This window comes from Periplaneta americana, chromosome 11, assembly GCF_040183065.1.
Source record: "Periplaneta americana isolate PAMFEO1 chromosome 11, P.americana_PAMFEO1_priV1, whole genome shotgun sequence".
Lineage (NCBI taxonomy): Eukaryota > Metazoa > Arthropoda > Insecta > Blattodea > Blattidae > Periplaneta > Periplaneta americana.
Window position 1 is genome coordinate 79,654,232 of NC_091127.1, and position 14,951 is coordinate 79,669,182.

A 14,951-nucleotide genomic window follows, 5' to 3' on the forward strand; every position below is an offset into this window, starting at 1 on the left:
AATAATACAGTGACGAGTATTCTAACAAGAGAAAAAAATAAATATGATCTTGATTGCATTTGATACAAGAAGTGATTTGACTTGCTGAGTTTGTTCGACTTTATTTATTATAGAATAACATACATAAAATTTCGAATTAATGATTTCTGCATGATAAAATAAGAAATATACAAAGCAGCACTTAGGCAAACTAATAAGACAATTATTGCGATTTAAGTTATTCAGGGAACTAAAAGATTTGGTAGGAGCTTGGCATGAAGATAACGTACTCGTAGATTTATTACACAATCCTGATGAATCTTTAACCTGTATTACTTCTTCAGTTTTGCTATAGATCAATACCGGTAAATCAATGAGAGACTTTCTCTCTTCGTTTATTTAATTTATTCTATATATCGAATGAGTAATTAAATAACGATTTCAGCCAGTGGCGCATCTAGAAATACAGAGTGAGTCATAAGTATGGAAAACACGTGAGCGTGCTCCTGGATCAAAAATAAGACCAATTCCTTATATGAAAATTTGACGGAAAATGCTTATTTATTGGATTAATAGTGACTTTTGTTTTCATAAGTATCTGATCATATTATTGTATTGTTTTTGTTTTGATTTTGTACCAGTGTCTGTGTACAAACAACACAGTGACAAGACAGTAGTACATTGTTTTTGTTTTGATTGGACGCGTTGATCCAGTTCCTTGGCCACCCACATCACCCGACCTCACCCCATTAGAGTTTTACCTTTGGGGCAACTTGAAGGCTGTCGTCTATGCAACACCAGTGAATGATGCAGAGGAGCTATTTCAACGTGTTGAAAATGCATGCCAATTGATCCGTGGTGACAACATGGCGTTTGAGTGAACCCGCCAGTCGTGTGTACGTCGTGCTCAAGCATGTGAAACAATGGAGGGGGACACATTGAGTACCTTTTGTAAACGTTAAATGACAATTTTCCAAATAGGTACTTGTGACAACAAAAAAGAACAGAAACAATAAATAAACATTTTCCGTCAAATTTTCATGAAGGAATTGTTCTTATTTTTGATCCAGGAGCACGCTCAAACGTTTTCCAAACATACTTATGACTCACTCTATATAGTTTGAGTGGGAGCGAGGTTATTATCAGTGTTAGAAACCGTTCCACGGTGGGTGAAGCATGACTTTGGATGCGCTGTCGACGAAAATGCGTCCACTCCGTAAGATTTCCACGTGCTACCGTCTACATAACCTGCGCGAAATTACTAGATCATGCTTGAACTACTATGGAACGGCTTCTACAGCCGCGTCGCTCTTATTTTCGGCTTGGCTCCTCCCCTTTGTTTATGTCTTACGCTGCCAGCATTGTTGCACATTCTACATATCTGCTTTCCGCCGAGCAGGACAGTATATTAATTAACAGCTGTTTATTAAATATGGCAGCAATGGAACTGTATAAGGTCATCAGCGACCAATTACAAGACGCGTACGTTTAAATGTAGCCAAGCTGCAAAGTGACTGGCTGTCGGAAATAACAGCGACGCGAGAGCAACATTGAAGCTGTATAGCTGTATCATTACGTGAAACGTGGATGGTTTGAGAAGTACAGACTGCGTCACTGAGATGTGATTGGTTGGTGGGAATGGTTGGAGCTACCAGACACGCTGCGAATAATTATTTATCATTATTATTATTATTATTATTATTATTATTATTATTATTATTATTTTAAATATAGTCATTACTTTATTTTTTCCATTAACACTAATATCTAGATAATTCTCAATGTTTCAATGCAACCCATATTGATTATACTACTGTACTATTCCTTTAGTTGTGTGATTATATTCATATGTATTATTTTTTTAAGTTATTACTTGTATACCGGAATGTATTTTCCTGTTTGTGATTATATTCATATGTATTCAGTCTCTCTTTTTTATTTATTTCTTTATTATTATTATTATTATTATTATTATTATTATTATTATTATTATTAAAGGTTATAGGATTTCGAATATTATCCGAAGTTAGTGTTTTTTTAAGAGTATGTTGTAAAAAGCCCATTCGTATATACACTTGCTTAAAACTAAATGTTTCAAACATCACACACTTTCCACAATAATAGATACAGACACGTGAGGGCATTAAAAGCCACTTCTTTCTCTCTTCTCCTCATTTTTTACTTTGGTGGAGGAGCGAGCTTGAGCTCCTTTAGCTCCCCCGTGGGTGCTCCACTGATTTCTACAGAAGTTACTCGAGGGCTATTATATTACGCAACATTAGGGCCTACACATGAGCATGACATTTTCCTTCTCCTTTAGTATAACCTAAAATAGTTTAAAGCACTCAGGCCTATAATTTGGCCTACTGTAATTTCTCTCTACAGAGATCAAAAGACAACCTGCAAACGTTTGTTGGTTTAATCTTTGGAATTCTCAAGAACCAAAGAGCAGCTCCCCAAAACATTTGTTCCTGGCTCCAATTAATTGGAACAGGATATTTGAGGATGTTTTCTTTTTTTCTCCCCCACACTGTTTACACATGGAAAGATCAACGATTCCTACGTCTTGTAGGTGTCTTAAGTCTAAGAGTTAAATTCTAATATGGGAGAGAAATGGCTGATAAATTTTCCTGTACTCCTCCGATTCAGAAACAGAATTCTTTTACGTTCTATGCAAATCAACAAACTTCATTTAACTTTATAAGGAAAAAATTATTTTTATCGCATTTAAAAATTTATCGCCCTTGGCCGAGTTTGAACATGAACATCAAATGTAACGGCGGACAATGATCACTACTGTATTTGTAAGACACGAAGAGTTACTTTGTGTTGTCAAAAGCAGATGTGCATGCACCAAGTGATATATTATGCGGTTTGTCTAAGGAATTTGAGTTTCCAAAAACTTTTATTTGCCACTTTCCAAACAGGAACGTTATGAAGATGAAGACCAAGCTCTGGAAGCTGTTGAAAAAGGTTATGTCTGGGGATCGATCTACTTCAGTCCCAACTATTCACAAAGCCTGCAGGAAAGGATAGAAAATGCTCGCTATGCCTCGGACTTGACTGTTAATGAGAGCAGTGTCATAGTGCAGATGGACATGTCCAGTGAGTACAGCATGTTCTCTAACAAAACATACAAATCATTTGTGGTGCATTTTCCAACGGAAAAAAAGAAACCATCCTATTTCATCTTCTGTTTTATATGTTTTAATTGGAAATATGAACAAACGACTGTCTGTCGATCATTTAGTCTAGTGGTCGGCAGGTTGTGCATTTGTGACGTCGGAGCAAGGTCAGACTAGATGAGCACCTGAAGAGCAGCACAGCAATCGCGTAGCGGCAAGCTGTTACAGTTGTATAATAATAAGTGATTCAGGGGAATTGGTTAAGTTATAATTTTATTTAGCCTATACGTTGTATTGTATCTATACAGAATGACCCGTATGTAATGTCATTAATTTCAGGGGCTTATTCTTTGAAATATTTCAAACAAACAAGTTAAATACAATTTTGCTCGCTTTTACTTCCTTATCGAGATAAAATTATTGTATATGAAATATTTCATAGGATTTTTGTGAAAGCCATTTGTTTAATTTCCAATATGCTCAGTGAATTTAAGAGAGCGGTGTATTATGATTAATAATTGATTGAAAGAATTTTAGTTTTCTCCTTTAAATGTACAGAAATTTGATCCGAACAAATATAACACTGTAAATTTCCTTTTGCTGAACGAAAAGTTACATTTCTTTGGATAAAATGTATACATGTTTAAAGCCCAAAACTAAAATTATTTATGCTCGACCATGACGAAATGTAGTAATTATACACCTGGTAGCAGTCCTTTAATGCATGTCATTAAAGTACACCTATTCATTAAAGTTCAGGTTTTCGATTATTCTCGGATATCCAATCGAAAGATAACTAGCAAAACGTCACGCAGGCTGGAAATCCAATACTGTCGCAGAAGGTTATGTTCTGTTACTATAATAATTAGCGTTAATTGTAAATAATATTCAAATAAATTCAATTTGTCATCTCGTTTTTCAATGTCGAATTCAATTTCAAGGTTATATCAAGTTTACTCTCTAGGTTATATCAAGGTCGTCGACATTCGTTGCTCGGATAAAATCAATACTTTCGCGTCTGCGCACATCTCACAATTTACGAGATTGCACAAGGTCAGTTCGCTCCCCAGTCACATAAGAATAAAATGATTACTTATGAATAATTTCAAGTTAGAAATATGGTCGAGCATAAAAAGTTGCATGAAACTTGCCTATAATGTAATTAAGACGCTCGTATGGAAATTATGAAACTCGCTTGCGCTCGTTTCATAAACATCCTCGCGTCTTAATTACTATCATTATAGGCTCGTTGCATAATGTACTATTCTATCATTTGTTATCATAATACACTGCTCTCTTAAACCGACTGAGCATATTGGAATTAAATCAATGGCTTTCCCAAAATACGCTAAGGAATGTTACACATAAATATCATTTTGTCTCGAAAAGGAAACAAAAACGAGCAAAATTGTATAAAATAATCATATGCACGAAATTAAATGTAGGCCTATAGGTCGTCACTGTAAAGTTCAGTATTGAAGCTTATCAGCTGTTCTTCGCCCTCAGAGCTCTGGATGCCGATATTCTTAAAAGAGAGCAGGATTGCTCTGAGGGATGACGTCACAGACCACTGATTCTGCCGATCACTGCCTTAAAGTATTTATTTCTATATTTGTATGTTTATGTAGAGGATTCCACATTAAGAAAAAAAGGCATTGATCTTATGGGCCTTGCATAGTACACTGTTGCCGCAAGGTGCCTCGGTTAGAAGAAAGAGTGAGGTATAATATCTCTGTCTCACTCTCTTCCCAACACGTACAGTCTATCGCACAAAATAGGCATGACGAATCCAAATGATTGAAAAAACCTATTAATGCCATAATGATTTCTGAAAAAAATCTACATTATATTTTATATAATTACAATTGTTTTAATCTTGAGGTTGTGTTTAGGTCAAAGATAAGTTATCTATGTACCTGTCATTCGAATAATTAAGTAAATAAATATTTTATATACATTACAATTAAACTTTGGATATTTTGGCCATTAACCAATTTTTGAATACCTGAACTAGGTTTTAAAACAATAACAAATAGACATTAAAATACAGTTTAGGTACTTAAAAATATAATTTCAGGCAGCTGGAAATACGATTTTAGGCACCTAAATGTTTTTAACCACTCCTACTACAATAACTATAACGATACAAATAATTAGTGAATATTAAGAATCAGGCTATACAGTGATAAAGAAGTAAACATTATTGTGGTTAGGAACTTCATTTTATTACGTCTTAAATTATGAATAAGCAACTTATTATTAATAAATCCATTGACCGCATTACTCTGTATGGCTGCTGATACATACGTCTCAATATTACAATTAAACTAATTAATTTCTTATTACGGTAACACATTATTCATAATTGGCTTTGCAGGACATAATGATCAATGATCATAATATAAGACTAAATTTTCTGTTGTGAGACTTTACCTTTTGTTAGTTTTGCGCTTATAAAATGGTTCTATCTTTCCAAGCGACACTGTTCTTTAGTATTCCTACTGCTCGCTCAAGTGCTAAAAAAAACTGTTACTTTCCGGAAATTTTTTCATTCCTACAACCAAATTATTACAATGTCTTTGAGCCAGAACTTCCTTTTTCATTGCTACACTAAAAATATCTCGTCCGTGTCGAACTGGTTAAGGCTGGTTCACAATAAACCGGGAACGGAAACGACAACGAGAACGGAAATATTAAATACATTTATTTTAACAATATTTCCGTTCTCGTTCTCTTTGTTTCCGTTCTAGGTTTATTGTGGATCAGCCTTTAGCCTCTCTACCTTACAACGTAGCGACCCGGGTTCGATTCCATTTGAGTGAGCCAGGAAGAAATTTGTGTGAACAAAGCAGGCGCGCGGAGTTTTTCTCGGGGTTCTTCCATTTTTAACACACCTCAACACTCTCATTCTGAGAGTCCCGAATCAGTCCTCCAAAACAAATATCAAATGGCTGATAGTTGTACATATTTATTTTTAATAAAGGCTACTACTGCTACATGAAAAAAAACATTAGCAAAACAGAAATAGGTATTTTTCTACTCTAAAATGTTAAAATAACTCATAATGGGGAAATAATTATTTTACGCACCATAAAGCCCATACCAAATGTTAATATTTTGTATGAAACTTGAACTTGAAGCAGTGTTAGTTTATTCCTGCAGAAAAAAAATGGGCATTTAGTCTAAAATCCGAGGTCTAATTATAGCATATTACATGCAGTATACATATATTTCTAAACATCTCAGACAATGTTATACTTATTTTAACAGTGTGAAATCTTGGCCTCAACTGTACCGCCGCTACTTGTCTATTCAAGTCCACAGTGGATATGTTTGGCAAGAGAGCGGAAGGCTATTCTAGCTGTTACCCCGTTATTCGTAAATTAAATATATGGTAATTTAAGAAGTGTAACATAATTTTAACACATGAAATCGCTCTAGTTCTCAATGAAATTGTGTTTCAATCATTAAAAGGATCTAATTAATTACTAATTCTCAAGAAAACATTTATAAATAGATTATGGGAACAGCCTCCATATATTCAATGCTTTTTTCTTAATGTGAAATCCTCTATAGCAGTTTTGGACCCCCATTTATATATGCGAACGCTTCTGCAGCTGGCTGTATTATGAATTTCATCTTATTTTAAGTATCAATCACTGTTCTTCCATTGTTTCGACTGCTGTTTTGTCTCTAGTGCTGTATGTAATAGTGGCTCCAGCTTCATTAGTGGTCACAAACCACTTCAAAAAATCGGGCGTAATTTTCTCGAATCGAGCCAGACAATTTCTCTAAATTTGACAACGGACGTATTTTTGTTCCGGTTTTAACAAACGCGGAACTCACCTCGCGGAGATCGTGGATATGTCCAAGACATTGACTAACAAGCAAACATTCTGATGGGAGCAGATAAAAATAGCTAAATTGTTTTCTTCCACCATGTTAATAATGTCAAAATAAGTGCTCGACCACAATTACGAGGCCGTCTAGAATGTGATTTTCCCAGGGGCCGTTTACACAAAAAAGCGCAATTGCATGGAAAAATTTATTGAAACAGATACAGCAATTGTTGCGCTATTTGTCAACATATTCCCCATTGGGACTGAGATATTTTTGTCATACCATGGGATCAATTTTTGTGTCGTAGGAGTCTGCCGCCTGGGATCGGAACCAGCGTTTTACAACCGTCTGCACTTCTCTTTCGATCCCATAATATGACAAATGACTCAGTTCCGATTGGGAATATATTGAAAAATAGCTCAACAATTGCTGTGTCTGTTCCAATAAATGTTTCCAATTTAATTGTTTTTTTCTGTCTATTAACGGCCCCTGGCGAACTTATTTTTTTACTGCCCTCGTAATTGCGGTCGAGTGACCAAAATTTGTTACAGCACTTCTTTTGACATTATTAACACGGTGAAAGAAGATATTTAACTTTTTTATCTGTCCCCATCAGAATGTTTTCTTGTAGGATGTGGCGAACCAGTTCAGTTGAAATACGCATAAACTCTCTAATTTCCCACACTTTAAGTCAACGGTCATTCAGTGCTGCATCGTGGTTATTTCTATGATTTCGTCACTTGCTGCTATTTCTTGAAGTCCATACTCTTGGAAGTCCACACTCGGTCTCTTTCACCATGTTTAAATAGAGTCGCTCATTTTTTCACAGTAGAAAACATTGGAGTGGATTCCCCCAGTGTAGCCATCCATGTCTGATTTAACTTCTATTGGACTCGTTCCCTTTCTTTACGGAATATTTAGTAACAGCACCAAGCTCGATATTTTCCATTTTTGCCTATCTGTTCGGCACATTAACTTAAAAATTTAACTACACAAAATGTACCATAGTCAACAGGAAATTATGATTTTTCGTGCTTGAATTAATGTAAAATGGCCGCTAACAATGGCGGCATTGTTGTTACTCTGTTGTTGATACCAATTTCGATGCCCCCCTATGCGCCAGGCTACGAACTTTTCAAACGCAACTCGTATTAAAAATAGATTTAACTGAAGTACATTATTGTGACCTCGTATCTCATTTAGTGTTTTTTTTTTTTTACAGATCAGCAGATTGGATACCTTCTGAGACGTCACTTATATACATCATATATAGATTTTGCAAAACAGTTATTGACAGACTGTAATCTTAGTACTAGATTGGCGGAGATTCCTGTACGCGTAAGTATGCACTTTTACATTTTGTGAAATAGCGTTCACTGTCCACTCAAATGAAAATAACTTTTCTCATCTCTAATTTTGGAAAAATGTTTACAGTTTATATTCAAAAATTGTAATTTCAGTAATTTCAAACAAAAGAAAATACGCAAAAAAAGTGATTTATATGTGCATGCACTGTAAATATGCAATTACAGGGTTGTTTCCGATCACTGATAACGAATTTGAATGATGTCATGTCCGTCAGGAATCACACCGATAGCTGAATTGCGGCGTGAGGTGACAGACCAGTAGTGAGTAATTTCATTATCAGAGTGCACGGTGTATCACAGTAGCAATAGCCAAGAAAATCGAGCTTTTTAGGAGGGATACATAACAACCCTTTCCGATGCCAAATAGAGTTACGTGAAAGTCATGGGAGCCTGGAAGAAACGTGTTTTGGTTATTTCCAAGAGAGGAATAAGACTGGCAAAGCTCGGATGGGATTAATTCCAGAGTGGAAAAAGCGAGCAAATCCACCCCCCCCCCCACCGGTCACAAGTCGCCGCACCCCACGACAAGATACAAATTAATTCCATTCGAGCTTTACCAATCTTATTAAGCACACAGAAGATGCCTTTCTTGGAAATAACGAAACCTCGTTTATTGCAGGCATCTTTTATTTTCACTTAACTGTACTTGACATTGGAAAGGGTCGTAATGTACCCCTCCCAAAAAGACTCGATTATCTTAGGAATTTCTGCTGTGAGTCGCCGTGCGCTCTGACTATGAGATCACTCACTACTGGTCTGTCACCTCGCGCCACAGTTCAGCTGTCGCGTGACTCCTGACGCACATGATGTCATTCAAATTCGTTATCAGAGATCGGAAACAACCCTGTACAATTAATAATGGTTATAATGGTTTAATATAATAATATTAAAATGGATTTAAGGGAGGTGGGATATGATGATAGAGAATGGATTAATTTTGCTCAGGATAGGGACCAATGGCGGGCTTATGTGAGGGCGGCAATGAACCTCCGGGTTTCTTAAAAGCCAGTAAGTAAGTAAGTATAATAGGACAGTGCTTGTACATCGATCATGTCAATTTAACTCATTATTTGTAACTGTAGTCTGTAATGAAGGTCATTTTGAGATTATCGTCAATAAAAATTATTGTATGATGAAAAATATTTTACATGATGAAAACGTTTTTCAGCGTTAAAAGACGTTACCAGTACATGTTATAGAAACGAGAAAAAATTAAACTGAAGGGTTCAGAGCCATAGTGTGCCAAGCGCTTTTTATTAAAAACGGAGAAAGCAAGGGTTAAAGTTAAGTGAATACCATAGTTTAATGAAGATTGACATATCATTTAGTTTTAATGTGTATACATTATATTACTTGCTATATGTTTCCATTGAATTATGGTAATAACATCATTTTAACCCTTGTTTTCTACGGTTTTAGTAAATGGCGCTTGGCCCACTATGGTTCTGAACCCTTCAATTAACAAGTTCTCGCAGCCATCAAATACTAACGTGAATGTCATAAAGCACAATGTAGTCTCTTCAATAAATCTAAGTTTTATAATGGGCAAATATTAGAATATGAACATCATATACTGTATTTTTAAACGGAAATAAATTATATGCAGAACAAATTAATGTAGAGACAGTGACGAAGACATAATTGCCGAAGAAAACCAATTCGCCACACAAATTGTTACAGATTGTTACACATAATATTCGTTTTACATACAAGTCCGGGCTCCAATCCTGTTCATCATATATACAGAGTGATTCAGAACTTATGTTACAGAAGAATATCGTAGATATTCGTTAAGTAATGTGTGTCCTATCTCTTACAGGTACGGCGTTACACTTGTTTCAGTGTTGTGACTGGTAGGCAATCATTCATGCAAGGGCCAGTGGCTGGACTCTCTGATGATTGAGCTTTCAATAAAAACAACAGAATGACGCTTGAGAACTTGCACATTATAGAAGAGCTCCGAACTGACGCCCTCTTTCTTGTAAACAATAATGGCATCGTTGAAACATTGACTGCCGCAACAGTTCAAATATGCCAGGTGTAGTACGTATTGTGTTACAGACGACGACAATCCATGGAAGAATATCATCGAAATGGTCTAAAGGTGTGGCGTACACTAGGGTCTTCAGATGTCGTCACAAGAAGTCAAGCCAATTAAAATCTGGCGATCTTGCTGGTCATGGAGGGGACTTGATAACTAATCCGTCACCAAATGTTGCTCCGCCGCAAGGCTAAATTGCGCAGGAGCTCCGTCATGCTGGAACCATGTCCTGGCGCGTACTGCAAGCAGTGCCTCTTTCAGTAATACGGGCATTGACAATGACATGTGCACCGAGTAGTGTGTCGTTAATGATGCCACACCACACATTGACACTAAATCGCACCTGATGAGGCCTAACTGCAATGGAATATGGATTTATTTGTTCCCAAATGTGCTGATTGTGTGTGTTAAAATACCATCCCATGTGAAAGCATCTTTATCAGTGAACAACACACAACTTTCTAACTGGGATATCACTGTGCTTTGTTGTAAGAGCCAAATTCATTTCGGCTAGTTTTCTCAGGTGTAACACTCCATTTTTTAATGCAGACCCTGGTTACTGAGCTTTCAATGAATGTACCTAAAAAACGGACTGACGCATAGCAACGACAAACAATCACAACATGGTAAAAGGTCACAACACTGACATAAATGTAGCGCCGTACCAATGCGAAATAGGACAAATATTGCTTAATGAAAAATGCTTGATTTAGTAGCCTCTATCTATCACATTCTTCTGTAACATAAGTTCTGAATTACTCTGTATTTATAAAGAATGAACCGTAAGTAATGCCATTAATTTCAGAAGGTTATTCTTTGAGATATTTCAAATGAAAAAGTTTAATACAATTTTGTTCGCTTTTGCTTTCTTTCCGAGATAAAAATTGTTTTATGTAAAATATTTCATAGCTTGTTTTGGAAAAGCCACTGATTTAATTCGTGATATGCTGGGTCCATTTCAGAGAGTCCATTTTATGATAATACAAGCTTCAAAGGATTTTTAGTTTTGTCTTCTAAATGTGCAGAAATTTGACCCGAACAAATGTAACATTTTAAAATTCATTTTCAGAACGAAAAGTTACATTTGTTCAGATCAAATTTCTGCACACTTGAAGGGCAAAACTAAAATTATTTCAATAATTATTTATCTTAATACACTGCTCTCTTAAATTGACTTAACATGTTGGGAATTAAATCAATGGCATTCTCAAAACATGCCATGAAATGTTTCATATACCTCGAAAAGCAAGCAAAAACGAGCAATAGTGCTATAGTGGGCCAAGCGCCATTTATTAAAAACGGAGAAAGCAAGAGTTAAAGTTAAGTGAATACCATAGTTTAATGAAGATTGACGTATCATTTAGTTTTAATGTGCATACTTTATATTACGGTACTTGCTATACGTTTCCATTGAATTATGTTAATAACTTCATTTTAACCCTTGTTTCCTACAGTTTTAGTAAATGGCGCTTGGCCCACTATGGTTCTGAACACTTCAATTGTGTTAAACTTTTTTGTTTGAAATATCTCAAAGAATAATCCCTTACGGTTCACGCTGTATATATATATATATATATATATATATATATATATATGTATAGCCACATACATATACTATATACATAATATAGCAAATATGTCATGATTTTGAGAACTGTAATAAAACAATGACTTTCAATTTTTATTCACATATTATGCATGTAAACAAAGCTGACCACAAAGCAACTTGATTAATAAGACGATAGAATGTTACTATTTTACTTCCTTTTCTCTTCAGTTCCTTGAGCCAGTGTATGGTGGAGACTACTTGGACTTCATAAACTTTGCCGCACCTGGTGTCATTCTTACGTAAGTAGTGTCACAAATAAGATTGTAAGACAATATAATGACAAGTGATTTAAGAACAGTATGATCCATTTGCTGGGATGATAAAATGGTTGTATCCGTATGTATGTTTAATCAGCAGTCCGAAGACTGTTTGGAACCTCATAAGTGACACCAATAAAGGCATCACTCAAGAGGCAACTAAGCCAGGAAATAATTGGGTAAGGTGGCCTATATATATATTTCACTATGAAGTACGACGTAAAAGAACGAAGCATTTACTTTTAAATATTCACGGAAATTCATTTCTAGCATCCCTTAACCTATATAGAAAAAGTGATTTTCGGCATGGAAATATAAAAATTGGAAATTTATCCTTCGCAGAGTGGAAAAATTCAAATATCTTGGAGCAACAGTAACAAATACTCGGGATATAAATGATACTCGGGAGGAAATTAAACGCAGAATAAATATGGGAAATGTCTGTTATTATTTGGTTGAGAAGCTTTTGTCATCTATAGTCTGCTGTCAAAAAATCTGAAAGTTAGAATTTATAAAACAGTTATATTACCGGTTGTTCTGTATGGTTGTGAAACTTGGACTCTCACTTCGAGAGAGGAACAGAGATTAAGGGTGTTTGAGAATAAGGTTCTAAGGAAAATATTTTGGGCTAAGAGGGATGAAGTTATAGGAGAATGGAGAAAGTTACACAACGCAGAACTGCACGCATTGTATTCTTCACTTGACATAATTAGGAACATTATATCCAGATGTTTGAGATGGGCTGGGCATGTAGCACGTATGGGCGAATCCAGAAATGCATATAACTTAGAGTGTTAGTTGGGAGACTGGAGGGCTAAAATACCTTTTTGGGAGGTCGAGACGTAGATGGGAGGATAATATTAACATTTGTTTGAGGGAGGTGAGATATGATGGTAGAGAGTGGATTAATCTTGTACAGGATAGAGACCGATGGCGGGCTTATGTGAGGGCGGCAATAAACCTGCGGGTTCCTTAAAAGTCATTTGTAAGTAAGTAAATATCTTCTAATACACGGCGATTTCTATCGAATTAATTGCCGGACTGTGTCCATAGTTAGTACCCTACAAGTCAATTTATCTGGGAATTATGTATACTGTAGAGTCCTAAAGTTTAGGCCGTGTTGAAGGGAGTAGCGTTACGTTTGTTTACTGCCGCGCGATGCATCAAGTACGTACAGTCAACTCACAACACTCGTGCCATAGGATCTGTCAAGCTCCAGACAACGCAATCAGTCTCTAGGATTTGTCCGTACGAAATAATATGATTACCTAACCATAACTTTTCAGTTATTTCTGAAACCATCACCATTTTAGAATTACCACAGTTGTCAATAACTGAATCTCTCAAACAAGTGGACAATCTCTCACATATTCTTACTGGGTTACCTAACAGAACAATTGTCACAAACCTAAAACAGATTTATATGATGAAGGATGAGTGGAACGGAGAAAAATTCTCTCCGGCACCGGGATTTGAATCCGGGTTTTCAGCTCTACGTGCTGACGCTCTATCCACAAAGCCACACCGAATTTCCATCCCGATGCTGGATCGAATTCTCTCAGTTTAAGTTCCACCTCTTGGGTGCCCTCTAGTGGCCTACCCTCATGCACTGCGTCATAGATGTATGACAGTGGCACAATGCCCACACATGTGCAGAGGTGCACTCATTACAAGTGACTAAGTAGCCGGTGTGGCTTAGTGGATAGAGCGTCAGCACGTAGAGCTGAAAACCCGGGTTCAAATTCCGGTGCTGGAGAGAATTTTTCTCCATTCCACTCATCCTTCATCATATGATGACGCAGAATTTCTGCACGGAAATATCATATGTGCTTCGGTACATCGTAATAATATATGATATGCGAAAAATAATCACTTAGTCTTTAAAGACGGCGCTTACTCCGTCGGATCCCGGCCAGTTAGTCACTCATAACGAATGCACCTCTTCACATGTATGGACATTGTGCCACTGTCATACTTAACGACCATTATAGGACCACGACACGGACGAATATGTAGACGAGAATACAACGACCGCACGATAAATATCATGGCATGCGAATGCATTTCTTACACACATGGGAAAGCTAGTAATAAAATATTGTAATAATTACTCAACAAATGACATAGGCCTAAGAACTTTAAACCTTTGTAAAAGTTTGTCTGTGTGGCTTAGGAATATTTTTTAAATTTCATTCTAATTGTTAGTTTTTAATACATACATACATACATACATACATACATACATACATACATACATACATACATACATACAGGGACATAATTTTATTTTTACTAACATTTTTAATATTAACCTGGTTATACCTCTGGATCAACGCCGTTTGCAACCCTCTTCCACGACTGGAGTTCGATGATACTGGAGTAATATACAAACAAATCACTTTACTAGGTATAGGAGGGAAGAAAAGTAGTTCATCCATTTACGTAAACTAGGAAATATCGCGCTTTTGAGTTTGATCATTTTCGTTAGGTTTTTGTTTGATCAAAATACAGTACAGTATTAACAATAAGTGTTTTTACTCACGAACTGAGCTGTCCATGTGGACGTATTTATTATGCAGTGTATATTATACTGTCTACAGCACATTAGCGTACTATATATAGAATGAAGTTACATTGAAAAATAATCATAATATGGATATTTAAACACATTTTTTTTTAAATGGTGGCCGTTCATTTCGATACAGGCTTCAGTTCTAATGTGCACTATAGACT

At 36.0% G+C, this 14,951-nt stretch overlaps 1 protein-coding gene across 2 annotated transcripts in view; it reads left to right on the forward strand.

The window, feature by feature from the left end:
- Window positions 1-14,951, forward strand: part of LOC138709124 (ABC transporter G family member 20-like) — a 226,789-nt gene that overhangs the window by 174,699 nt on the left and 37,139 nt on the right. For both annotated transcript variants that reach the window (XM_069839660.1, XM_069839661.1), the window contains 3 exons: window positions 2,907-3,084; window positions 8,167-8,282; window positions 12,130-12,200. In XM_069839660.1, the coding sequence (XP_069695761.1) occupies window positions 2,907-3,084; window positions 8,167-8,282; window positions 12,130-12,200 (365 nt within the window). The remainder of the gene's footprint in view (window positions 1-2,906; window positions 3,085-8,166; window positions 8,283-12,129; window positions 12,201-14,951) is intronic.